General features: G+C 43.3%; 1 protein-coding gene across 1 annotated transcript in view; it reads left to right on the top strand.

Moving 5' to 3' along the window:
* Positions 1-3910, top strand: part of TCERG1L (transcription elongation regulator 1 like) — a 67901-nt gene extending 63991 nt beyond the window's left edge. Inside the window, exons 12-13 of the mRNA XM_014945220.1 lie at positions 352-470; positions 1958-3910. Coding sequence (XP_014800706.1) covers positions 352-470; positions 1958-2114 — 276 coding nt within the window. The 3' untranslated portion in view covers positions 2115-3910. The remainder of the gene's footprint in view (positions 1-351; positions 471-1957) is intronic.
* Positions 3911-24819: the final 20909 nt, after the last annotated feature.

Below are 24819 nucleotides of genomic sequence, written 5' to 3'. Positions count from 1 at the left end.
TTCCAGCAAGTTGGGAAAGATGTGGGAGCCAAACTAAATAAATGCAGTCAGTTGTACAGATGTACAAAAAATAATGCTATGGGCATGAAAACACGAGCGAGACACTCAAGTCAGGAAATCTTGATTTATGTTGCACTTGATGTTTGAATGAAGACGTTATCTGTCCAAATGATACCTTTTCCCAGCTACTTATTGTGTGAGAACATGATCAGTGCTGCACGGAGCAGAGTCAGCCTATACTGAGGGCAGATAAGAACTGTGAGCTGGGAGATTGACAGCCCTTTGATCAAGCATAAATACCATAAAGGCTCTGTTAATAAATGCTCTATCTTGTTTCCCTTTCTTGGAAAGATATTTGAACAGTTTGTCAAGACCAGGATCAGAGAAGAGTACAAAGAAAAGAAAAATAAACTGTTGTTAGCCAAAGAAGAATTTAAAAAGCTCCTTGAAGAATCCAAGTTATCGCCAAGGTATGGCATTGCCTTATGGAGATTTGCTAAGATAAGGTTTCTCATTTACCCTGTGCTTATCAGCCCCGGAACATCGAGGCACTGAACCTGCTCTTTGTATTAAACTTGTACATCCATTGTTAAAAGGCTGCATTGACATTTCTGCCCTAATCTTTTACAATATTTTGTTATATTACTGGGAAAGGGAACATTCTGTTTCTCTATTCCTTTCTCTCTCTCTCTCTTTGTCATTAAGAATGTGTAATATTTTGCATAACACATTTATTTTATATCCATATATACGGTATAATTATAGAACACATAGGTACATTAGTTATATACAATCAATACCTCAATGTTAAATCTCATTTATATAAGGCATACACGTGTAATTAGTGAAAAACTCTTTTTATGTTTGGTTTCTGATGGAAAGGAAACATAATTTCAGAAAGTTAGTATTAATGCCACATCAGTAACTTTTAATAAAACATGCAATGCAATACTTTATTTTTATACATTGATTTTTAAGTCATGGATCCAAAACTGCCCAACAGCGAATGCAGTGCTTAGGATAGCTCTTGGTCATTTGTATATTATATGAAAATAAAGAGATGTATGTAGTAAAAGACTGATTAAATTGTTGGAACTAAGAAATTACAGTGTTCTCTACTAGAATTTGCAGATAATTGTTCAGCACTACCTGCCTAGACACATAGATACAAACAACGCATCAGGCTCTGTGAAAGCAATAATTATAAGAAGTTTTTTTACAATAAAACTGAGAATATTCTGGGCTAACGTAGCAGCTAAATGCTGGTTCCAGCTCTGATGTTTTCATTCTACAAGGGCAAAATCGCTCTGGCTGTGAGCCCACAGCCCCAGAGACCCTCACCCACCAGCCATAGTCTCTGCCTTGGTTGTGATGGGCCATCAAACGTGTGTTTGCCGTGAAAAACGCTGCCCCGACGATGAAATCCTCAGACAGAGCGTTTCAACTGCATCGTGCCCATCACTCAAATTTACAATTAATTCTTTTGCTATTTTTAGAAAAGCTCAAACTAGCGTGGCATCTCATCAGGCGTCATGTTCTGCTCACAGTTGAAATGCATTTGTTTGCAATTAGACACGGGTGGGGTTTTCTGCTCTATTATCGGGTAATTATTGAAATGCTGGCCATAAGGCATAGATTAAAGCCACAGTAACCTGGGCTGCAGCAAATACTGTGTTAATGACTCAAAATCATCCTGTTGGTGATCAAACAGGTTTTTCTAATCCAAAAAATGGAAGTGAAGTACTGCTGGCTGATGTGTGAGTCCGAAGCCCGGGCAGTTCTGGCATGATCTTGCCTTCCTCATCCCAGGGGTTACCCTCACCTTCCTGGCAAATATTCCCCAGAACACCAATTTTTAGTGTCTGTGTGAAAAGCAAAGTGAGATCCAGGTCAAAGAGGGGGGATTGACAGGGGGATTGACAAAGTTGCAGCTGTAAAATGTCTCTCTTTTCTGCAGAACAACATTTAAAGAGTTTGCTGAGAAATACGGAAGAGATCAGCGGTTTCGCCTTGTTCAGAAGAGGAAGGACCAAGAGCATTTTTTCAATCAGTTCATACTTCTGCTTAAAAAGAGGGACAAAGAAAACAGGATAAGGCTACGGAAAATGAGATAAAAACTCCTGAAACTGGCAATAAATCCAGAAGTCCGTGCTGGGGCTGCAGTAAGAGACTCAAATGAAGGCTGAAGCGTTCGGGGTTCAACTTGGGACAGTTTGGCGGGGAGGCGGCGATCCCTGAGAAGAACTTTCTCTGCACAGAGTTTATTGAACGTATATTGAATTTGTGAAGGTTGTTCTGCAGGAATCTGAAGGATATTTTGTTCTCAAAGAATTAATGTTTCATATTGAAGCTCTTTTTTGTACAACATCCAGAGTTTGATGCATTTCTAATTGCCATGATATGTCAATCCCTTAATTGTTTTAATTATGCAAATTACTTGTAATATACACAAATTATGAATCCAATGCAGATTTGTAATTAAGCAGGCGCAGATGCCATCCATAACAATCTCAAGATATTTTCATCATTTAGGGGAATTATCTAAAGCAATCTTTCTGAAACTTTCTGCATTACCCTGAATCGTTCGGAGGTGCGGTGGTACGCAGGAATTCATCACCCGGTGCTCATACGTCTCTGTCCCGTTCTCTGAGTAGTAGTAATAAGATATTAATTGTTAATCTTAGTGAAGAGTGTGGAAATCTTGGCATATGTTCCATAGGAAAACTCGTTAGGTTTTGGAACTTGTTTCCCCCTGGCCGTGAGCGGTGCGTTCAGGCACACGGGCGACAGCAACACTTCTCCCTCCCGCGTCCCACAAAGGAGCTCTTTTGTAAAACCCTCACCCGAGGATCTCAGTTGTGTTACTGTGTGTGAAAAGTCTGCATGAGATTTTTCTCATCCTATTTGTATAAATAAATATTTAACTTTTTTAATTAATAAATATTTTAAGCCAATTTTCAGGGGAGTTTTAAGTTTCTAAACTTTTCGAAATATTGGGTGAAGTAGTGCAGGTCTCATGGTTTTTACTGGAGAGGTAGAAAATCAGAAGGAATTGGACCGCTCATGATTTGTATGCAAATTCCACTAATATCAGTTGGAGTTCTGAGCATATTGAGAGCAAAATAGTTGCTCTGACTATGAAGGTAGGATGTCATGGCTAGAGTAAATCAGCACAGCTCCACGGATTATCAGTATATCCCTTCCTTTATGCTATGGGAAAGACGCACTCTCCTCTCTCTGTGCTCATAATCATTTTCTCAGTTGACCTGATTTTTAAGTTATTACTCATTAGCGTTACAGATTTCTATTTGGTAGAAGTGGTTTTTATATTTTCTCCAACTAATGGTAATTTGTCTTTAGAGGTGTGCTGGGTATTTTTTATAATGAAGGAAATAAAAGACATTTTATAGTGCTTTGGAAAGATGAAGTCGGAATAATTCAAAGAAGGGCATTTAACATTAGATATGTTTGAGAAAGTATGTAGAGTTTAAAGCTTCTACACAAAAAAACCTTGTCATTTATTTCTGTGAGAGCAAGACCTGCCCCAAAGCTGCTGTTGGTGCGAGTGAGGGAACACGTTGCTGTGCTGGAATTACAGGGTTAAACCAATGCTGTTGGTTTTTTTCACCTCTGCACACAAGGGTTGTACTTTTGGACCACTCAAGCCGGTAGGTGCAATTTGCTTTCCCGTGGCTCCCAAGCCTTGTGGTAGCCAGTCCATTACACCTTTATTTAACAATTCTTTTTTCCAATCTGGAAGAGCCTGGTTTTCTCCCACCCCTGTGTGGTTTAGGAGTCCTGCGCCAGTTACGTAGGAACCGTAATTCATGAGGACAAGGCAGCAATGACACAGAAAAGAGACATAGGGCTTTTGGTAGACCTGGAAAAAAAAAAAAAAAGGAAAAAAAAGTAAGGTGCAGAAAACCAATGAGATTTTGCTTTTATGTCTGAAAGCTTTTGTTTCACTGGCTTGTACCCCTCGTGTTGTTTTAAATGTATGTGCGTATCTAGACCCTATACTGCCATCCCTTATTTCAAATATGAATAAAATGGGGTAGTGCGATTTTTGGGGATTCTCCTTGATTTTAGCATTTTCTGGCAATATCAGAAATCCTCGACATGACTGAATGGATAATCTGCTGGATTTTCTTGTGAAATTCTCCGAAACACAAGGAGTGGTTTTTGTTGGTGGTGAGCTGTATTTGTTAGAAATCCTCCAAGTTTGGCTCCCTTTTCTTATCTTTAAAATGGAGGAACATTAAAATAAACACAACTAGCCCCATTAGGGCACATTATGGTGCAAAATACTCATAGTCATCAAGGTAAAATACATTGAGAGAAGCTCTTCAAGTTTCTAGAAGCATCTGGTCTCATCCCACATAATATTTTTACGGCCAGTTCATTTCACAATGCCCTTAACAAATCCTGATCTCACTTCAGGTGCCTCAAACTAAAACATTCTCCTCTCTTGTTATTAATATCTGAGAAAAATGACTTTGTCGGGAGTGGCTGCTTTTCACTGTTCATCAGAAGTCTCCTCAGATGACGGCAGAGCCTGTCCTCCACATTACCTTCTCCTGTTCTTATCTAGAGATAGTTTTGCTGAGCTGAAAGAGAAACGATGAGAAATGCCAAGACCATTTTAGAATTTAGCTTAAATTACAGAGCATCTTGTTCAGAATGCCATATTTGTTGCTGTTGGCTAATATATCAAAAATGTCAAAGAACTTATCACAGCTTTTCAGTACAGTCCGAGATGAGTGTAGGTGCTTTCGCTTGGTATAACAAATAACACATAATAGCTCATAATATTCTAATTCTATATTCTATTGTATATTACTCTCTAATAAAGTGTAACTACTTTTTGGTTAAGGAGGCCTTGAGGGTTTCAGGTGCCTTTGATGGGTCCAAATGCTCTGCTCCAGGTCCATTTGTGCTGCAGATGTGGGGGGGGAGGCTGTTTTGTCGAGGCTAGAGGTGAGGTTGCAACATATCTAAACTTCACATGCTGGGATGCACACCCACAATGCCTTACCCAGATGCACACCCACAATGCCTTACCCAAGCTCCAGCAAGGGCAGACAAATGGACCTGCCCACCACTGCACTGTTGGCGAGACCTCATCAAAAATAGCTCAGAATGGAGCTCACCTGTGCAAGGTGGTGCAAGGGCAACCAGACCAGGGGAGACAGACCCCATCACTAGAGGACACCAAGGAGAAGAGGAGATGCTAATACAAGAGAAGACTAACAAAAAAACCCATAAAAGCCTCAGACTGTGTTTGCCCAGCACAGTTAAGTCTAGAAAGGGAGATCATTATTCTGCAGGATCACACCAGGAGGGGGTGAGCACAGCGGGAGATGGTGTTTACCAGACCTGAACAACTCCACAAGAGCAAATCAGAATAAACTGATTTTCATGAGTTAGGAGTTAATTTCCAGGACTCTCTTTTTACCTTCTGAAATGAGGGCACTCTTCCTTTTATCTGGGTAACCAAGAGGAAAATCTAATTATTCCTGACTTGAGTAACCCATTGAATTTTTTTTCTACAGTAGTTTCAACAGAGTAGTACTCTGGGTGGATTGTGACTGGGTTGTTCAAATTATTTGGCTACAAATTTTGTTCATCTTCAGCTCTTTAGGAATCCCCATGTTTCCTAATACCTGTCATATTAAAACAAGTGCAATCCATCTTTTGAGTCCTGGGCTCACCTGAGTCCCACTTGCCCCAGCCTGGAATCACCTGGGCCAGGTGGGCAAGAGGAGAATTGGGGCTTCTGGTGTGGGTGTTTTGGGACCATTTCTCCTGAGCCTGAGATGAGCAGTGATGGTCTGGCTGTTGAAAGCAGAAAAAGGTCAAATTATACCGTATTTCTGAGAACGAGAAAGAAAAAAACTGCGTGTGAGGGAGGCTTGCCTTTCCTGTTGTTGTGAAAGTTGAAAAAAATTCTAGAAAGAGGCTAAGTGATCCTAAAGGAGCCAATAAAGCTGCATAATAGCTGTGAATTTGCTATTTCTACACCTACCAAGGGGAAAAAAAGTGAAAAAAATAACTAAAACTGAATAGTCAACAAGATTTTTAATAAATACAGTCTTTCTTTGTCAGAAGAGGTAGAAAGCCTTAGCTATGTTTTAAAGTACCAAGAAAATGAAATTTTCATTCAGACTCCAAGCTTGCTGTAGCAGCAAAGAGCAGAACTAAAAATGAGTTTGGGAATGGGGGCAGCAAGAATGAGCTGAAACACGCTCAGAAAGAAGCAGCTGGTGTTGGTGAAGCTTTCAGCATATTGGATTTCTTAGGATCCAGAAAAAATCTTTTATCAAAATGAAAATATTTTCATCCTAGAGAATTTGTTCACCACCCCTGTATTTCAGTAAACCAGATCCTGCTGTGCTTTGGTGAAAGAGTTACGGAAATTAAATTTGGAATACTTTAGGGAAAAAAGCCTCAACACCACACTGTTCCTTTAAGCCATTCCCTGTGCTCAGGAGCCTCAGCTGTTTATAATCCCTCCTGATGGGCATTTGGCTGTTTTGGTTCTTTAAACCTGCAGAAAGAGAGGTTTTACTGATCCCTAGGCAATTCGCTTCTGTGTTTGATTGCTCTTAGCAGGAAAGGTTTTCCTCTTCCAATGTTACCTTCTCTTGCTGCAATTTAAGTCTGTTATGGTTTGACCCATGTGGGCATGGAAAGCAATGCGTGTACTTTTTATTTTGCCTGGAAACTTTATATATTTGAAACCATTGGCTCTTTTGTGAGAGCAGTCCCCAAAGTCTCTGTTTGCTCTGCCTCTTCCTTCAGTTGCTCTGAGATTTCATATCTGCGATGGACTTGGTGCTCTTTTGCCCAGGTAAGTACCTTAGGGGTTTTGGTTATCTCCTTTTTCTCAATTTTCAAGTTGGGGAAAAAAAACCCCAACGTTACAAAGCATGTGATGGTTCCCAGTTCAACCAACAGCATAGAGAAAACAGCCCTGAAACCTCAAAAAAATACCCCAAGCAGGACATGTATAGCAGATGTGTTTGTAAACTGGCCGGGTTGTTGGGAAACTGCGCAAGGAAGAGGAATGAATTTGTGCTGGGTCCGTATCCAGAGGCAGCTCTGGTTTTGCCTCCCCTGTGATCAAAACGCTAAAAATTAAGGAAGTTGTAATTTAAAACTAAGCTGAGGTGAAATGGTCTGCCAAAGGCCAGAGTTTGTTGTAGATTAGCTTCATGTGCTGATAAAATACTAATAATCATTTAGCTTGTAAAATGTTGTTTCAAGAGTAATTTGTTTGTTTACGTCTATAGTAGGATTATATTTGGCCAAAAATGAGAAAAAACTAAATGTGATAATCTTGTTGGTTTTTTTTTTTTACTTAAGAAAAATGAAAAATAAATAGTGAATAAATTCTGAGCAATATGGGCAATGTGAAAATGTAGAAAAGACTGTTGATGACAGGTATTTATGGGGTTTGGCTTGGTTTTTTTTTCTCTGCTTTTTGGTCTCCTAACAATGCTGTGGATTTTTGGGTAGATGTTTTGTGGTTCAGCAACAGTTAAAGTCATTTTGTTTCCCTTTCCTAAGTAGTTTGTGGCTCTCTTTTAAAAAAACTTAGTTCTTCCTATTTTGATTTCTTCACTTGGGTTTACTTTAGTAAATATTACTTTCTTCCTGTTCCTCTGGGAACACGTTTTTATATTGCTGTGATCATTGTTGGGAGAGCTAATCTCTAGCATAAATGAAGAGAAGTCAAAGAAATGAAAACAAATGATGGCAATGTTCCCAAGAGACTGCGAATTTACTTTTCTAGATTCACAACGAGATGCTTTGGGTTTGCTTCTGTGAGCAATTTAACTTGATTTATCCTTCCAACCGTCAATGAAATATCTATATATTGTATTTCTTCAGCAGTGGCTGTGACATCCAGAATTGTTGCCTCTCCACATGCTTTTCATAATGAATACACTTCTGGCAAGTTTGCTTGTACTGGAGCTGTTCTGTATCCAGTGTTTTGTGGTTTTCCTCCATTTACTTGTCTTGAAGTTGTTATAATTTAATAATGTCTTCACATTGGGAAGGAAAACAGGGCAGCAACTAGATGTGCAGAAAAATGCTTCTTTTCACAACTGGGACTGAGTTTTGCACCTTTCTGCAGGGTGAGACCTGAGGCTGATGCAGGGTGTTTAGCTTTTGAAGAGTTTGTGAAAAGTTACCTTGAGACAATAAATTGGATGCTCAGTCTACCCCTGAATGAATGCTTTACAGTTTATCAAAATTGCTATTAATTGCTCTTTCTTTTCTTTTTCCTCAAGCATCCTATACTGGAGGGTGTGGGAGCAGTTATTAATACAAAAGTCTGCAGTCTGTAGTTTTGGTGTGTGTTAACCTGTTTTTTTCAAGATGCAAGTTAAAATCTGTAGTTGTGTAAATTAAAGAGGTGGACATATAAAACACATGTTGGGAACCCACCTTCGGAGTGTCAGCATGTGGGCCTCCGTGGTCCCTGCATGTACATGACACTGAGAACAGTAGGTTTAAATTTTTCTACGCTTCCAAATCTCCTAATAACGAATAGCCTTAAATAATGTGTAGATAAGGGGTTTTGTTGAAGTTCTTACTGACATCAGCAAAGTCAGGCTTCACCTCTTGAGTCATAAATACTTAAATTTGGACAGTAGTAAAGAAAGTAAGGATTTTGGCCTTCACTTCCCAGCAGCTGCTGGTGCTGTGTCCTTCTCAAAAGCTCCTCTGAAACCCAGATGCATCACGCTAAATTGGCTAAAAAAAAAAAAATCTCAGTGTTCTGCCCTGCTTCAGCTGTAGCTGCTCCCCTCTGGTTCTTCTCCACCTGTTTCATGATGTTTTTTCCCATTAAAGAAGCTTAGATTGTGATCATACCAAAAATGTCTGGGTTTGCTTTCAAGTCATTTCTGATCCCCTGTGCTTCCATACCCAGGTGTTCAGCAGCATTTACCCTGTGGGAGAAAAATGAAGGTTTTTTCTTTTTTTAAGCTAGAGTTAGACAGCTGTTCCTGTCCTCTCATCCTCACTGAAGAACACAACACATCTGCCTTTTCTTCCCTTTGTGTTTACAAAACTGAATAATTTGTCAGTATTTAACTCTGAAAATGATTTTCAAGATGTGTATTTTGAAAATGTCTTCTGTAGTTGATTTCTTTTGAGATAGCTGTACCTTTCTCTTTTTTTTTTTTTTTTTTTTTATGAGAAGCTTTCCTTGCTGATTCAGCCTGTTTTTAATTGGCAGGCTCTGAATGCTCCCATCTTGGTGAGCTTGTTATTTATCTAGAGAGAAAACAAGCCTGTCCTTGGGAGTTCTCATTCTGTCCTGAGATGTGAATTTCAGACACCTTTTCAGCTGAAGAGGTTCCAGTTCTCCTCCACATACGAGTTGCTGTGCTGTAAGGACCAGTCTATTTGCCTGTTGGAATCGATTTTTCTTTAGGTGTCGTTGACTTTGAACCAAACTGCTTCAGGGTTAGCCAATCAGGGTGATTTGGGGTTTTTTTCCTTATGCATAAATAGCTCTTTTATGCAGTTCTTGGCGTTTATCAACCCTATTCTTAACATGAGATGATGCTGTGTTAGTAATTTTTATGTTGTGTTCAGCTAGAGCAGCTCTCCTGTTAAATCCTTGCTGTTGTTGCTTTTGTGGGAGAGCCCAGTTGTGGTGAGATTTAAATTCCAGTATTGTCCTTCCCGATACGAGAACCTCTGCTGGCCCTTAAACTCCTTCTGCAGTGTCTCCTCCTCAAATGCAGACAACAAAATACGACGACTTGAGGGGGTGCTTGTTGGAAGTTCTGTCCTTCACTGCCTTCCCCCAGCTTTGTGAGCAGTATAAATTGCTACTGACACTAAATCAAGTTGTAACTGCCCAAAAAGCAGCAGAATGACTTGGTGAGGAGAGGAGGAGAGGCGAGTGCCAGGATGCCCTGGTCTGGGAGCCAAGCTGCAAACCTGGTGTTCCTGTGCTCCTAGAGCAGGCTTTGCCTGATGAAACAAAATGTCTTTTTTTATTATATATTTTTTCTTTTTCTACTTTGAAGAGAAAAGCTTTTTCTGTGGCATCACAGGAAAGCAGTGTTTCTGCCTGGAACAAGCACTGCATGAAAAACAAGAATATATTTAACTTTAAAGAGCATTTTTAATAAAGACCTTCTACATCTGAAAAGGCTGTGATTGTAAGCGCAGTAGGCTGAGACGTTCAAGGCCTGTGTTTTGTTTGCATTAAAAATAATTTTCCATAAGATGTGATATTTTTCCTCCTAAAAGAATAAAATATTGATTCAATAATTCAAACATAGTCAACTGGAGGTTGGTGTCTCTAACCTGCATAGATCTTCTTACAAATCTCAGCAGTATGTTTTTATTTTTAAACAAAAGCTGCTGATATTTTCTCAAGACTAGTCAGAGTAGCTGTAATGTTGGGAAGTGGGGGAAATCCTCTTCCCAGCAGCACCTGACAGCGATGCTCAGGATGAAGGCTCTGCTGGGAGTGGGGTGATGGACACAAAGAGACAACCTGGCCATCCCTTCATCCCCCCACTGAGAAGCAGTAGAGGGGAAAAAAAAAAATCCTGAAAAAATATATTCCCTTGGTTGTTTGCTCTGTGTTTAATTAGCTCGCAGCAGGGAGTCGGGGCAGTTATTGCTTGTCATCTGCAGCACCAGTCTCCTGGGGTGAGATCCTGTCTTATGAGACATCCTTATGGTGTTGAATTCTTGCAAGTTATAAATTCTTCTCCTTTTTCTGTCGGAAAAGCCACAGGTTTCATGAGTATTTGGCCTCCTCACAGGAAAGATGAAATAATTTTCAGCACTGAAACATCCTCATTCTTCAAGACCAAATATATAATCACCTGGTAACTCCAAACAGGTGCAGCTGAATTCAGCACAGATAAGACAGATGAGGCAGTCAGTCCATATTTATCCTGGAGATTGTTTTTTGGAGATCATACTCCCCAGGCAGTCTGTGTGCTTCATGCTGGGGAACAGCCCAAAAGGAGTCTTTACCTGAAATCTGAGCAACACACCCGTCTGTGGTGATGGTGGGGCTGGCACACGTGATTCTTTGAGTCTCTGAGTATCTGCGTGGTGCCTGCAAAAATGGTACCAAGTCAACTCTCACCCTTGTCTGCTTTTCAAGGGGGAGGTTTAGATTGTTCTTCAACCCGTAAGGGTTGTCAGGCCCTGGAACAGCCTGCCCAGGGAGGTGGTGGAGTTGCCATCCCTGGAGGTATTTAAGAAACGTGTAAATGTGGCACTTCAGGGCATGCTCTGGTGCCTGAGATCGTTGTTTTGTGTCTGCTTGTGGTTTATTTTTGGTGTTTTGTGGTGTTTTGTTTTGTGGTTGGACTCGATCTCAAAGGTCCCTTCCAACCATGAAGATTCTGTGACATGGTGCTGAGGGACATGGTTTGATGGTGGCTTTGGCAGTGTTGGGTTAACGGTTGGGGTCAATGATCTTAAAGGTCTTTTCCAATCAAAATGATTCTATGAATCTAAGCAGACATTGTTCTCTGCCCTGGCAATGTCAACGTGTTATTCTGGCCTCAAAGCAGTTACTTAAGAGGGATCCTGTAACTTTTTCCCCCCAGGACAACTTCCCATCCCTGCCATTGTCCCGATATCCTACTGGGATGGTGGTCCTTCAGGGCTGTGGGTGATGGGAGAAGGGACTGCCTTGCATTTCCCTTTGCAAGGACACGTGGATGCTGAGCCTTTCCACTGACTCTCCTGCTGCTCCAGAGCAGGACCTGTGTACGTGGAGCCACTGTGGTCCCCACGGGGACGGTGTGTCGGGGACCAGCCCCTGCAGCACTTCCCACCCCCCCCCTGCAGCCCAGTGCTGCCGACCTAAAAACACAGCTAATTTCTGTGTATTGGGATCGCTTAGGTGAGCATTGGCTGAGCGAGTAATAAATTGCTGTTGTTGATGAGCAATGAAAGGTCCCAGCAAAGCGGAACTGATGGTCCCTGTGCCTGACATTTAGCGCAGACGGGCTCTGTCGAGGCGTGGGGGGGCTTGGGCTTTTCCAGGGAGAATGATGGGTGGGAGATGCACCTACAGGCAGTACCTTTGTCAGTGCCCGTTTGCACTGATATTGGCTAATTACAGAGTACTAAATCTTTCAAATCTCTGCCATCGCTTTATGTTGCTAAAGTCTCTGCTGTTGCTATGAAAGAGGAGCGTTTTCCAGCACGTCAACTTTTGAAACTGCTTCACCAAAATCTCTGTGCCCTAGGTTGCTGTGGAAGCAGATCAGTGGACTGCTTTAAAATTAAAGTACTTGCTTTAGGCAGTTTAAAAAAAAAAAAATCCCTAGGTTGCTGTGGAAGCAGATCAGTGGACTGCTTTAAAATTAAAGTACTTGCTTTAGGCAGTTTAAAAAAAAATAAATCTATTTTGACTTTTTAATTTAAAATAAAATGCAGGCTACCAATTTCAGTGCTGAGTATGAATATTCTCCTCGCTGTTTCCATAAACTGCATGAGTGACTTTTTTGTCATTTTTTTTTTTCTCCCCCAAAAATTTAAGCAGAAACTCCAAAATGCAATGCAGTAAATAAAACCCAAACTGCCTGAATTACAGCCTGCCAAACGGTCATTCTCATCCCTTGTTCTGCTGGGTTGTTGCTGATGATGGAGAGGCTCCATGGCTCCATGGGGCTCGGGTGAAGTGATGGAGGAAGGAGATGCAATATCAGCCCGATGGCTAACGCCGGGGGGGCTTAGGGGGTGCAGGGGAATTTTTCTTTCACTAAAAAAAAGAAAAAAATAATAATTAAAAATCAGAACTTACAATTTTTTGTTTTGACTTTTAAAATTTCACTTTGGAAATACCATCAGGTAATTTCATGAATCCCTTGTTTCTGTCATTTATCCCCTGCTTTCTGTTACTGTCGCAGGGTCAATGTAGAAATGAGTTTTTAACTGCTGAGGGTGTGGAAGTTGGTGTGGACACTGAGTGCCAGTCACACGGCTGGGCAATGGTGACACGTTTGTTTAATTGTGGGCAGGAAAATGTTAAAAAAACAGGACAAGTGAGCACCTGGGCCACTCTCCAGCACTTTGTGGGTTTCCCACTGACACCAGAGCCATGCGGTGAAAGAGCAGCTCTTCTGGGGACCAGCATTATCCAGGAGCGTGGCCTTGGCTCTTTCCAAAAATACCCATTGCTCAGGCAGCTCTCGGAGCCTGTCCCTAGAGCTACCCAGCCCAGGATATTGCCATTAAAAGAAGGTGTTGCTCTTTCCAGCAAGGGTCTGCAGCCTTGGCTGTGCCCTACCACCCCCATCGTGGGGGTTGCCTGCCCTGTGAGTGTGGAGTTGTGTGGCTTTTTTGTTCTCCAAAGTGATGATTGGGAAGAGAAAAGGCAACTTTTTCCCTCTCTGCTTTGCTGGTCTCTTTAAGTATTCTGTGCTTGTCCTCTGTTAGGAGAAACGTTTTTGCCACGGGAGAGATACTAGGGAAAAACAAAACAAAAGCCATAAGATTGTTTACTTTATATGCTGGGAATTATAATACAAATTATGCAGAATGCCAAAAGTAAGCTGAAACGCGTTCAGGAGAAAGAATCATGGGTTTACATCCCAGCACTGATTTATTCATCCCAGCGCCAGCGGCTGCTGGCACAGCCAGAAATCCAGATTTTGCTGTCGAGGCAGGATCCCACTGCTCGGGTCTCACGTCTGTTCTTTGGGGCTTTGGGTGGAAAATCTCATTGCAGGAAAAACATGTTTCTAGATTTCTCGCCTGTTTCTGGATGTCTTTAATCTTGGTTGTTAGGCTTTAACTATGAGAAGAAATATTTTGGTTTTTTTCCCCTCAGTGGAGCTGTCAGCTATTTCTCAGGCTATATAAGTAGCTTGTGATTATCTTTCCATGATAAAACCTTCATGGTGATAAACCCATTGTGTTTTCCAACTGATATTTGGTAGTGTTGGACAAAATAAGGAGGTGAGGTTATTGGTACTTCCCTTAATATGTTTATTTTGAGACAGCAGACAAGATAAGTTTTATTCCACTGGTCTGTTTGTAATATCCAGGAGACAAGACGTTATATTTTGAATCTCAGTGGCTTTTTGATGTGTATTTAGGAGACTGTCTCCCAGCAATGGAACCTGTATCTTAAGGAAGAGGCAAAAAAATCAATGTATTCTTTTACTGGGGCATGTTGTAGGATTAGCCCCAGAGCAGAGGGGGCACTGAGATCTCCACTGCCATACGAGCATCCTCAAGGGCTACCGTAGGAACCTGCTGCAGGAAACCCAGCAAAGAGATGATTTTTGGTCCAAGTGAATCATAAATGTTGGGTTTTAGTCCAGCCAGCACCAATCTAATTCCCAATGAAATGGAAAAAGAGCCAAGCCAAGAAAAACACACTGGGGAACCTATTGCAGTTGATGCCCTTGATAATTTCAATCACACCAACGCAAACCCATGGTAAAGCTGATGGTTCGGTGGCTAGTAGTAACTCAGATGCTTCTGACAGTAATGGCAGAAGCAGATGGTTTTGCACATGGGTTTTATTTCCATTTCTATAAACAAACATTTATTCTGACTGCTATGCTAAATATATATAGTTTACTAAATGGTCTTAGCTGCTACTGTGAGTAATGGTAATTACCTAACCTGTGAGTTGGGTTTATAGCTAAAGTCTGACACCTACTTTACAGCAAATGAGTATATGATATATTCATAGATAGATATATCATATATCTAGTGACATCACTCCAAAATTTAAAAAAATAATAATAAATTGAGCCACCTTTAGTTGATGCTCTACAGTCAGAATAATTTCTAATGCAATCTTCGTGGCTGTCTCGCGTGCGGCTCAGGGTAGTCTAATATGAAATATGCAATAGCTCTGGTTCTTCCTTGTACTTCTGACATGATGCTTTTAATAAGAAAATATACCTTCATACCCCATTCCTGCATCCTCCCAGCAATTCAGGGAAATGTTCCCTGGCTTTAATTAAACAAGAAGCTCTTCTCTTCCATCTAGCCACAGAAAATCAGCTAATCAGGGATTGGGAGGGAGAGCAGCAGTTGAATGTGTGTTAAGCCTGAAGGACAGGGAAATGCTCTGCTGATGGTACAGCCCCAAAGCACGGCGTCAGCAGGGACTGAAAAACAAGGAAAAATGCCAGTAACTGGATGGGTGCCCTTATCTGAGGTTGTTAACCAGGGTGAGCATGCTTGGGCCTGGCTCTGCTGCTCCCCACAGCAGGCAGAAGATGACAACATGGATGAGTGAGCCCCCACTGTCTGAGCCACCACTTTGCTAAACAAGTGACTGGAGGTAGTTCAGCATTTCCAAGGTCTTTAAGAAATAATTTGTTCCCTTACACCACCGCATTTTCATAGAACTGTAGAATGGTTTGGGTTATACAGGACCTTAAAGCCCCCCCAGTGCCACCCCCTGCCCAGACTAATGTGGGATGCTGGAAGGCCAGGCAGGCAGGGCCAGTGACCAGGCTGTGGACCTTCAGACCCTCAACTGATTCATCTCCCCTTTTAATAGTGCTGCTTGCTCTTGGAGAAAGCTGGGCTCTTCACCTTCCCCTGGCCACTTTTTGGCACGGCTGCTGGGGTGAAACATGTACAGACAAAGCTCCTGTCCTCCAAAATAGCATATATATATAAAAAACCCCAAACTATTTAGCTGCTGGCCTGGTCCCCTGAGGAGCTCAGGCTTCTGTAAATCCATTTTGCAATCCAGCATGAGCCCCACCTGCAATGCATTAGTGTTTGGGTACAGCCTTGTCAAAGCAATATGCTTGAAAATGAGCGCTAACAAATTGGAAATCATCCTGCTTTATGGAGACTAGAAAAACAAAAGTATATTATCTCTACCATCTCCTCTGCTTCCTCCTCCCCTCAGGATGCTCCTAGGCCAGCTGCAGCAGCGCATTAAAAATAGGAGAAATGGCTCAGGGAAGGAGGGGTGTGTGCCCCGTTGCTCCCAAACTGTGGCAGTGACACCTCTTTGGTCGTGTTGTTCAGTCACCGTTGCCTGTGCTGCCCTGAACCCCCAGTAAATGTATAATTCAGTTTTAAGACCAAAACTGAAATGTTTCTTGGTGTTGGACGAGCTGTCGGTGGGTGGCTGGAAGCTGATGGGTACCTGTGTGGGCTCAGGGCAGGATCTCACCGAGCAAAAGCATCTGGTCGGTCCATCATAATCCATCACCAGTCCCCCTTCTTCCACAAACCTGTCACAATGCAGGAAAGTGCAACCGTGTTTATCAACAAGGCAAAATAACAGTGAAAGTCGTAAATAGGCCCTAGCAGAGTGTTTGTAGTTGGATAACAGTGCTTTGCACAAATCCTGCTGGGATCAAGTTATCCTTGACTTGACTTTCCTGATCTTTTGGTATGCTGCTCGATAGACATCCTTCTAAACTCCATCTCCTATTTTTTTTTTTCACTTTAATTCCTGAACTCGATTATCCTCTCTCCCCTGTGTTTAAGCCAGTTTTGGTTCACTTACTTCACACTTATCTTTTTCAAAAAGTGCCTCTGTTTACAGTTTAGCTCATTTAACTTTTGTTTTCCTCTCTTTTTCGCTGCAATTATGTGTTATAACTGATAATTTATGCTTGGGGGGATAAAAAAAAAAAAAGGGATACTTTGTTCAGAACTGCCTTGTTATTTAGCAAAGTGCTCTCCACTGCTGGTAAATCTCTAGCTGGGCTGGGTATCAACCTCAGCTGGGTTGATATCTACAGTGGTTGATATCAGGGGGGCCAGAGTAGTTCTCATGAGTTATGGAGCTGCTGCTGTCCAGAGAGGAGGGCACGGCTGTGATTGCAGCACTGGTGTAAGTGACCTTAAATTTTCTTTTCCAGCAACTATTACACAGATGGAACTTTTGGAGTTAGCTCTTTGCAAAGAGTTGTACAGATGAGTTCATGCAAATAGTCTCGGAGCAAATAAAACAGGGAAAGAATGTGGTCAGAGCACATTACTTGTAAAAATTATGAGTGTAGTTGCCAAATGTTTGTACATTTTTTTCATTCAATCCTTGGTGACACTTGCTCTATCTGGATTATTAGAGATGGTGGCAAAGTGACCTTGCCATTGCAGAGGTTGAGATACACCACAAGACAGCAAGCGTCAAACCTTGGACAGGAAGAAATGTCCCAAGCACATCAGTGTGGGGTGTCCTGCTGCTGCCCTACCTCTGTGGCTCGCTGTGGTTGTCCCCGTCCCGCTGTTGGTCACCTGTGTGGGCACAGACACACTGGGAGCCCCATGGTTGCATAGTGCCAGGGGTCACCAAGGTGCAGCCACCACGAGCGGCTGATGGTCATGAGCAGTGTGTTTCACCCATAAGGTCTTTTGCAAAGTCCCCAGAAAACAGGGATAACAAAGCAGCTGATTGGTTTTGGGTAAATAGAAATTTCTCGTCTACCAGATTCATTAAGCAGCCCTGTGCACTTATACATATGTATAATCAACCTTTTCCAGCAACTCCCCGTTCCTTTTTATTTCCTGATAAAAGGGGAAGCATTCAATTAGCAAACTGAGGCTTTAAAAGGGTGATTAAACAGAGCTCAGGAAATAATAAACCCGTTTAATGAGCAAGGTCTTTTTAGACTTGCCATTTAAGCTACTTTTGTTCTTTGAGAGAGGACTCTCGCCAAAAAAACCTGTTCTCCGCCGTGTTCACTTGGAGGACTCTGTGTTCCCCGTGTGGATACCGGGCGTCCTCAGGGGGCAATTCCCCTGGGATGGAAAGTTTTGGCCACCCAACCCCATCCTGCTTCCCTGGGTGATGTGCAGATGTCCCGGGAGAGCCACCGAGGGCAGTATCCCCTTTGCTGTGGTGCTGGGGTGTTCTACTGCAATCTGTGGAGTAGAGGAGGGATGTGCCATCTCCCGTCCTATGGCCTGAGGATGTCCCTTGCGTGGCTGTAGTTAACGTGGAGCCTTGGAAATGGTGTGCTGAGAACGATTAATTAAATTTGCAAACATAACTGGCGTATATTCTACATGGGAAAAGTGAGGGAGAGCTGGTTGTCCAGCAGGCATGGACTAAACGTGGCATTGGGGCATCCCCCGCTGCCCTTATGTGGGTGCTCCTCAGAGCTCCATTCACCCCCTGAAGCCCCGCTGCCTCCCCCAGCACTGTGTCTCCAACGTCTCTGAGACACTGGCAGCCACCAACTCTGTTGGGCTTTTGGGCTGCCTGGTCTGGAAATAGTTAAGTGTCAAACCAAAGGATGCTCAGGGAGAAGTTCACAGCTGTTCTAGGAGGACATTGAAGGTACAAGGCAAATTAGATTTTGCCCTTAGTCTCCTTTCCTGTAGTGCTTTCAGAATGTTGGTTTTTTTCTTCCTGGCTGATGCTGGGAGGGTGAGCACACAGCTGCTTCCACAGCTCTGTCCCAGAAAAGTGACACCTCATTTATTCCAGACAAGAAATAGCCGCGGTTACGGCCAATTAACCAGGGAGGTAAAGCGGGGAGCGATGGAGACGTGTCGCTTCCCACAGCTGCTCCCCTGCTCCTCTCTGCTCTCACTCAGGGTGGGAAAGCATCAGTTTCCTGGGGAAAAACTCCCTGGTTTTAAGATGCTGCTTCTCATGTAGGTTGGACCGTGGTTTCCTGTTCCAAAATCCAGTTTCCTTGCTCCTGACCCAGCGAAGGGGTCCCCACTCTCTGTGCATGCCGCCATTGCTCGTATCCTCTCTCGCCTACTTGAATTTTTCTTTTCTTTTTCCTATCCTAGCACAAACGGAAGGTCTCCTTGGTGCAGGTCCATCTCTTGGCCTCCCTTGTCTTCCCATGGAGGTTGGTGTCACAAATTCCCACAGTGCCAGGCAGGAAAAGCTTCCCCATAGGCCAGGCAAGGGTTGTTCATCACTTTGGTTGTTAAAATTTGCATCGCTCTCCTGTAATGCCCACTTTTATTGACATTGTGTCATTTAGCGGAGCAAAAATCTCCATTACCATCTGCGTTGCTCCTATCAGCTGTGCTCCTTCCCAGCTGAGCTGCCTCCCCGGGGTCTTTTACTCCTGCGATAATTTTGTCAAATTGATGCTTACATCCCTCTGCAATTCTTGTAAGTGTGTATTAAGTGAAACTGTTTGCCCTGCGTCACTCCTCCATAACCTTTTGTCGAAAATCTTGAGATTCCTCCTAATGTGCTTTTAATTTGCCTTTAATGCTGGCAGTGTCTCATCCCGAGGCAATGCCCTGTGCTGGAGGGGGTGGGTGGCCCCCCTGCTCCTCCCCTTTTAGCTTTGCAGATTCCAGCTTCTCTTCAGTGCCCCAACCTCCCTCTGTATTTCTTGGTCAGCTTCAAAATATTACCCTATTATTATTCATTTGCATGATATATATGCTTAACTATGTATATAGAAATTGTACAATTACCCAGTCCTCAATTAACTTGGGTACTAATTCAACAAGTTCGTGCACAGGCGTTAATCTTTCTAATAACCTTCAGAACTTTGAACTATGATTGTAATGGACTCTCCTGGTTTGTTTGGCTCTTGCCCTGTGAGAGCCAAAGCACGAGGGCAGTGGTGGTGGCCACTTGGCTTGTGGGCAGTGGCCAGTGCCCAGGGACAGGTCTTGGTGAAAAGCGGTGGTTTGGAGAAGGCTCTGGACGCCCTGCACACACGTGGCTAAAGCAGACAGCATGATCTGGTTTGAGATCCTGAAAGCATTTCCAGGCAGATTTCTTGGTCTTTCAGTCAAATCAAAATGGAGGTTTTTTTTGTGCCAGAAAAGGGACTCTCCTCCACCCTGCAGCAGAAACCCAAGGCCAGGGACTCGGCTAACCCTGGGCTTGGGAGGTTTGAGAAGTGGTTTACAACATCCAGCCTGTAGTCGCTGTCCTGCAGAAACCAGGTCAAAGAAAATTGGATTTTGTTATCACTAAAAATTCTCATTTTTTGCAAAGAAGTGTCACTGTAAAAAAATTTTATTTTTCTTAGTAGGAGAAAATGTTTGTCTCTGGTCTGGCTAAGCCAAGTCCAGAAAGGACAACATATTATGCTTTATGGAAGTAATTTCCTTAATCTTGTGGGCAGCTTGAAGGCTTTAATCTCAGCTGTGAGGATCGCAGAAAGATATTTTATTACCGCTGGTATTGCTGATGTGGTTAGGTTTATAGACTTCCTAACAGAAATCCCATATGCCCTTTTCCTGAAGATCGCATCTTCCTTGTTAATCTTTTAACGTGGCTCAATGAGAAAAGAGAATGAGACAGGGCTTTCTTTGTGTCAGAATGCTGATATTTGGAGTGTATTTGGGTGTAATTTGGTTGCCCTTTCCCTTTACTGGTCACCAAAGTCCTCTAGAGCATCATCTGAGTGCAGAATGATGTGTAAGGACAGGCTGCCCATTCAAACCCCCCTGGACGCGTTCCTGTCCAACTGCTCTGGGTGATGTTTGTCTGGCAGGGGGTTGGACTGGGTGGTCTCCAGATGTCCCTTCCCACCTCTGCCAGGCTGGGATTCTGTCATCCTTGCCTTTGGCAAAACCAGCAGAAAAGGGCACTATTAGAGTAGGGAATGAATGACTGCAGGGTCTTTCCTCTCAATGGCTCAGCAGGTTGTTTAATTGAGCACACAAATGATCAGACTGAAAGGGCAAGGCAGAATTGTCCCTTTTTTTCCCCAGTTCCTGGCAGGCAGAGGGTGGTTTTGGGCACCACATCCACACCCAGTGGTGTTCCCCTGCCCCGTCCAGGTGACACCCACGGCACTGGTCTGGAGGGGGAAAGGGACTGAGATTGCTGTCTGGGCTCTCGTGCCATGCAGGGAGGTGTTAGGGATATCCACGGTGGAATGAAACGTTTTCAATGTGACTGGCGAGCTCTGGCACACGCACCGCTCGATCCACTCCTCGGGGAGACAGCTAAATATCCTTGAAAGGATTAGCTCCTCCGTACCAAATCTGCTTACATTTAACCTGAAAAAGGCTCCGTGAAAATATTCTGTGTCAGGGTTTTATTTCTCCTGTTGTGGAAGCTGGCTTATAATAACATTGCCCGCAAATATTGGGGCAGGGGAAGGAAAATGCAAAGAGGCAGATCAGACAAGGGTTGGGATGACTTAAGAATGGGGAAAAGTTTAAAAAGATATTTTTTTTTTTAAAACTGTTTTGCATGCTCAGGTGTGGCTGTGCATGTCTCTTACGTGGCATAACATCTTTTTAATGTAACAGCAAGTGTCTTAAGGGGTAAAGCTGTTTCATTAGAGAGCAGCCAGCTGGAAGTGCTGCTCAAAAGGTGCTTAATGCACTTAGAGACATACCCAGGTTCATTATAAATCTGGACCATGGCATAGTTCAAATGAGATTGTACCAAATCGGAGAAGGATTCACTGTAAAACATGTCCTTAAATCTACCAGCAGCACTTTACAATACCTTACAATTATTTTGGCATTTACCCATTACCCGTGTGCCTTTGCCACCAGCTGGTTGGACACTGCCTGGAAGTGTGTGGAGAGCAGTCTGATCCCTGTAAAAATTTCTAGTTGTTAAATGCAGTGAGATGATTAAATATGCCTTTATAGACACGCACTTCACACACATTCAGTAATAATGTGTGCTAATCTCAAATGATTAAATTGATGTAAATCTAAATCTGGTTAGTAGAGGTCTTCTTACTGACAAATTGAGTGTTTAACCGCTCGTAGAATTTTTATGCACATTTTTCCTGCAAGCAGCAGCTATTGCAGAGGGTGCTGAGCCCCGTGGCCCCACTCAGACTCCCCTTACCCCCCCTGAATCCAGCTGGGTCTGAGCATGGGGGCAGATGGAACCCCCTCTCCTGGTGCCCCTGCAGCAGAGATCCTGTGGGTCTGCCACTGCTCTAAGAGACTTTCCATTGCTGAGCAAAAAGAACTTTCTGCTTGAAAAAATGACGCTGAAATATGTGAAGCAGCAGAGGCAAATATGGCTCTCAGAAAAGTTTTTTTCTAATAATTGCACTTGGAAAGGGCATTAGATAATGTTCATGGAGCCTTGCAATGGGGAAGGCGTCTCCCAGCCATCCCAAAAGCTGTCACAGGATGAGGCAAATCTGGATAATCCAGCAGAATGATCTAGGAGGGTGAAACAGGCTGAGGAGTTCACAGAACCACAGAGTGGTTTGGGTGGGAAGGACCTTTAACAGCCATCAAGTCCAACCCCCTGGGTTGGGAGCATCTTCAACTAGACCAGGTTGCTCAGAATCCTATCCAACCTGACCTGGAACGTTTCCAGGGATGGGGCATCCACGTCTTTTCTGGGCAACCTGGGCCAGGGCTTAGATTAATATCTATATTGGTTAGATAATTAATTGTCTTTGTCTTTGTAATAAGTGAGAGGCCTTGACCTCAGGTGTATGGAGACTATTTTTGAAGCAGGACTGTGTTTCACCCATGTGCAGCACTGGGTCCTTAGGCACAGTATCCCTCGCTGCTCTGTGCCCCACGCCAGGCTCACGGGGACAGCAGGGAAAAGGTGAAGGGAGCTCTGCAGTGTCCTGACACTGGTGGGACTGGGACGTTGGGGTCTGGGCTTCTCCTCCCCACTGACGCAGGGTGTGAGTCACCAAAGATGAGTTGCTGCACCAAAAGTAGATTGCAGAAGATACAGTGGGAATAAATCTTTCAAATAGGTCAATTTATCAGTGGATTCACGGTTCTTAATTCAAAACAAGTGAAGTAATTATTGAAAGAAAGTCATTAATTGCAGTAAAACTCTATTGAATATGAATACGGAGTCATTCTGGCAGACACTGGGGGGTTTATTGCATTGTGTGGGAAACAAAGGAAATTGCTGTGTTTACAAAGTGAGGTCACTGGAAGGGGTCAGCCATGGGGACAGTGCTGTTCTTGCCCCATGGGGCATATGGACTTGGGGGAGATGGGATGGTGTGGATCTGTAGGAGGAGATGCTGGAGGGGCAGCTTGCTGCCTCCTGCTCTGCCCTCCTCCTCCATGGGGCTTCCCAACAGGTTGCTCCTACCATGAGAAACATTTCTTATATTTGAGTAGAAAATAGTTTATACTTGAGTATTCTGCTGTTAGAGTTAACTGCAAAGCTCATTGTAGAGCTGAGGCTGCTCCGTGATGTGGTGACCAAGAGGTACTCAGCTGCATCAACCACCTGTGTCCATGCGGTGGCTTGTGGTGAGAAGGTCTCAACCTAACCTGGTGGTTGCCTCAGGTTACCTCAGAAGGATGAAAGGAGTCTGTTCTCCTCAGGACCCACACCTCCAAAAATGGGGGTTTGAGGGAGTGTTTTGAGAGAGTAATTTTCTGCTATGTGAATAAAAGAAATGAGAAGGTGAAACAGCCTATTCTCTATTCCAGCTTTATCTCTCAGGTTTTCTGCTGCTCTTCTTTGCTATTGAGTCTGAGTTTATGCTCCAATTATCAGCTCCGACTGGCTCCTATCCCATTTTCTCTCAGCTGATGGAAAGCATCGAGTCATCCCTGTGTCTATTAAGTCTCTTATTGCTCCAGCCTCAACTCAAAAGGCTGAGATGTGCTGTGTAAAGTGGTGTCTGGCTGTGGCCAGGCTCCCCACAGCTCCGGGGAAACTTCTCCTGCAGTTTGGGTCCTAAAGTCCCTGTTCACTGGGGAGCAGCTGCGTATTTGCTCAGTGGCAGGAATGGGAGGATGTGGTCTTTGGAGATGGTCTTTGGAGACTGGTCAAGAGGAAGAGGAGAATCCAGGTGCAATGATGCCTTTTGGGTAGTGGTGCATTTGTCTTGGTCTCTGTTATTAATTAGTGGCTTTCCAATAAATTTAATAGTCATAGGAGCACCTACTCACTCATAAATTGCTAGTTGGCTTTTCTTGTGAGGTACAGACCTTTGTGGTGTTTTGACAGGGTGAAAGTGATCAAAGCCCCCAATTACTCTGTCTCAAAGGTGGCAGCTACGTACGCTGCCCTGGGAATTGTACACGAGCAGGTGTTTGTAACCCATCAGTATCAGCATTGTTCCAGCTTTGCTGAAGAGAAGCCCAGGAAGGAAGAGCCCTTTCAGCAGCAGTATTTGGCTGTCCGTGTGTCTGCACAGACCCAGGCAGAGGGTCCAGCCCAGCTCTGCACCGAGAGACTCACTCGGGAGGACAATTTGCTCAGGCTGGTTTTAAAACATGAAGAAATCGATGACAAACTCAACAGGCAACACAAACAACCGGTCCCAGAACAAAGGAGCAGGAAAAGGCTGGTGTTACGAGGACCTCGCTGGAGGTCTCTGGGTCTGAGGCCAAGCAGAGCTTTATTTTCAAAAAGCGCTGAATTAGGAGGCACAGAAAAATCCCTCCATCCCTCGGTTTGCTGTTTCAAGCAGTACCAGTGCTGTATTTCACCTGCTCTTTCAAAGGCATCTCTTCATGTTGTTTTCAAAGCTCAAACTGCCTCTCCTTGGAATCACTAATATTAATTGATTCCCAAAACCAAAAAGTTACAGAAAACGTAAAGCAGATGGGCAGTTTATTAGAAAAAATATATTTCACCTGCGATCAGAAGATTGATCCAAGGACACTGGTAGCAGGGGAACTGCCTGCCCGCCCCCTGTTATTACAGTAATCTGTTCTAAAAATGTGTAATCAAGAATGACAACAGGAAACAAATGAATAGGGCTGGTAATGGCATGGGCAGCAGCGGAGCTGATTAACATATATATTCCATAGCTCCCAAACGCAGTACTTTATCTGGAGTACAGGCTGGAGAAATTAAATCATTTATTTCTGTGACTGTAATAGATAGAAAAAGTATATCATAAGCAAAATGGAATAAACATTAAAACATAATTTAATGATGTTTTAAGTAATTCTAATTTGCGTGTTAGC

This window comes from Calidris pugnax, unplaced genomic scaffold (genome assembly GCF_001431845.1).
Source record: "Calidris pugnax isolate Ruff unplaced genomic scaffold, ASM143184v1 scaffold89, whole genome shotgun sequence".
Lineage (NCBI taxonomy): Eukaryota > Metazoa > Chordata > Aves > Charadriiformes > Scolopacidae > Calidris > Calidris pugnax.
The sequence above is the reverse complement of the archived record's forward strand: the minus strand, read 5'-3'. Positions and strand labels throughout refer to the sequence as shown.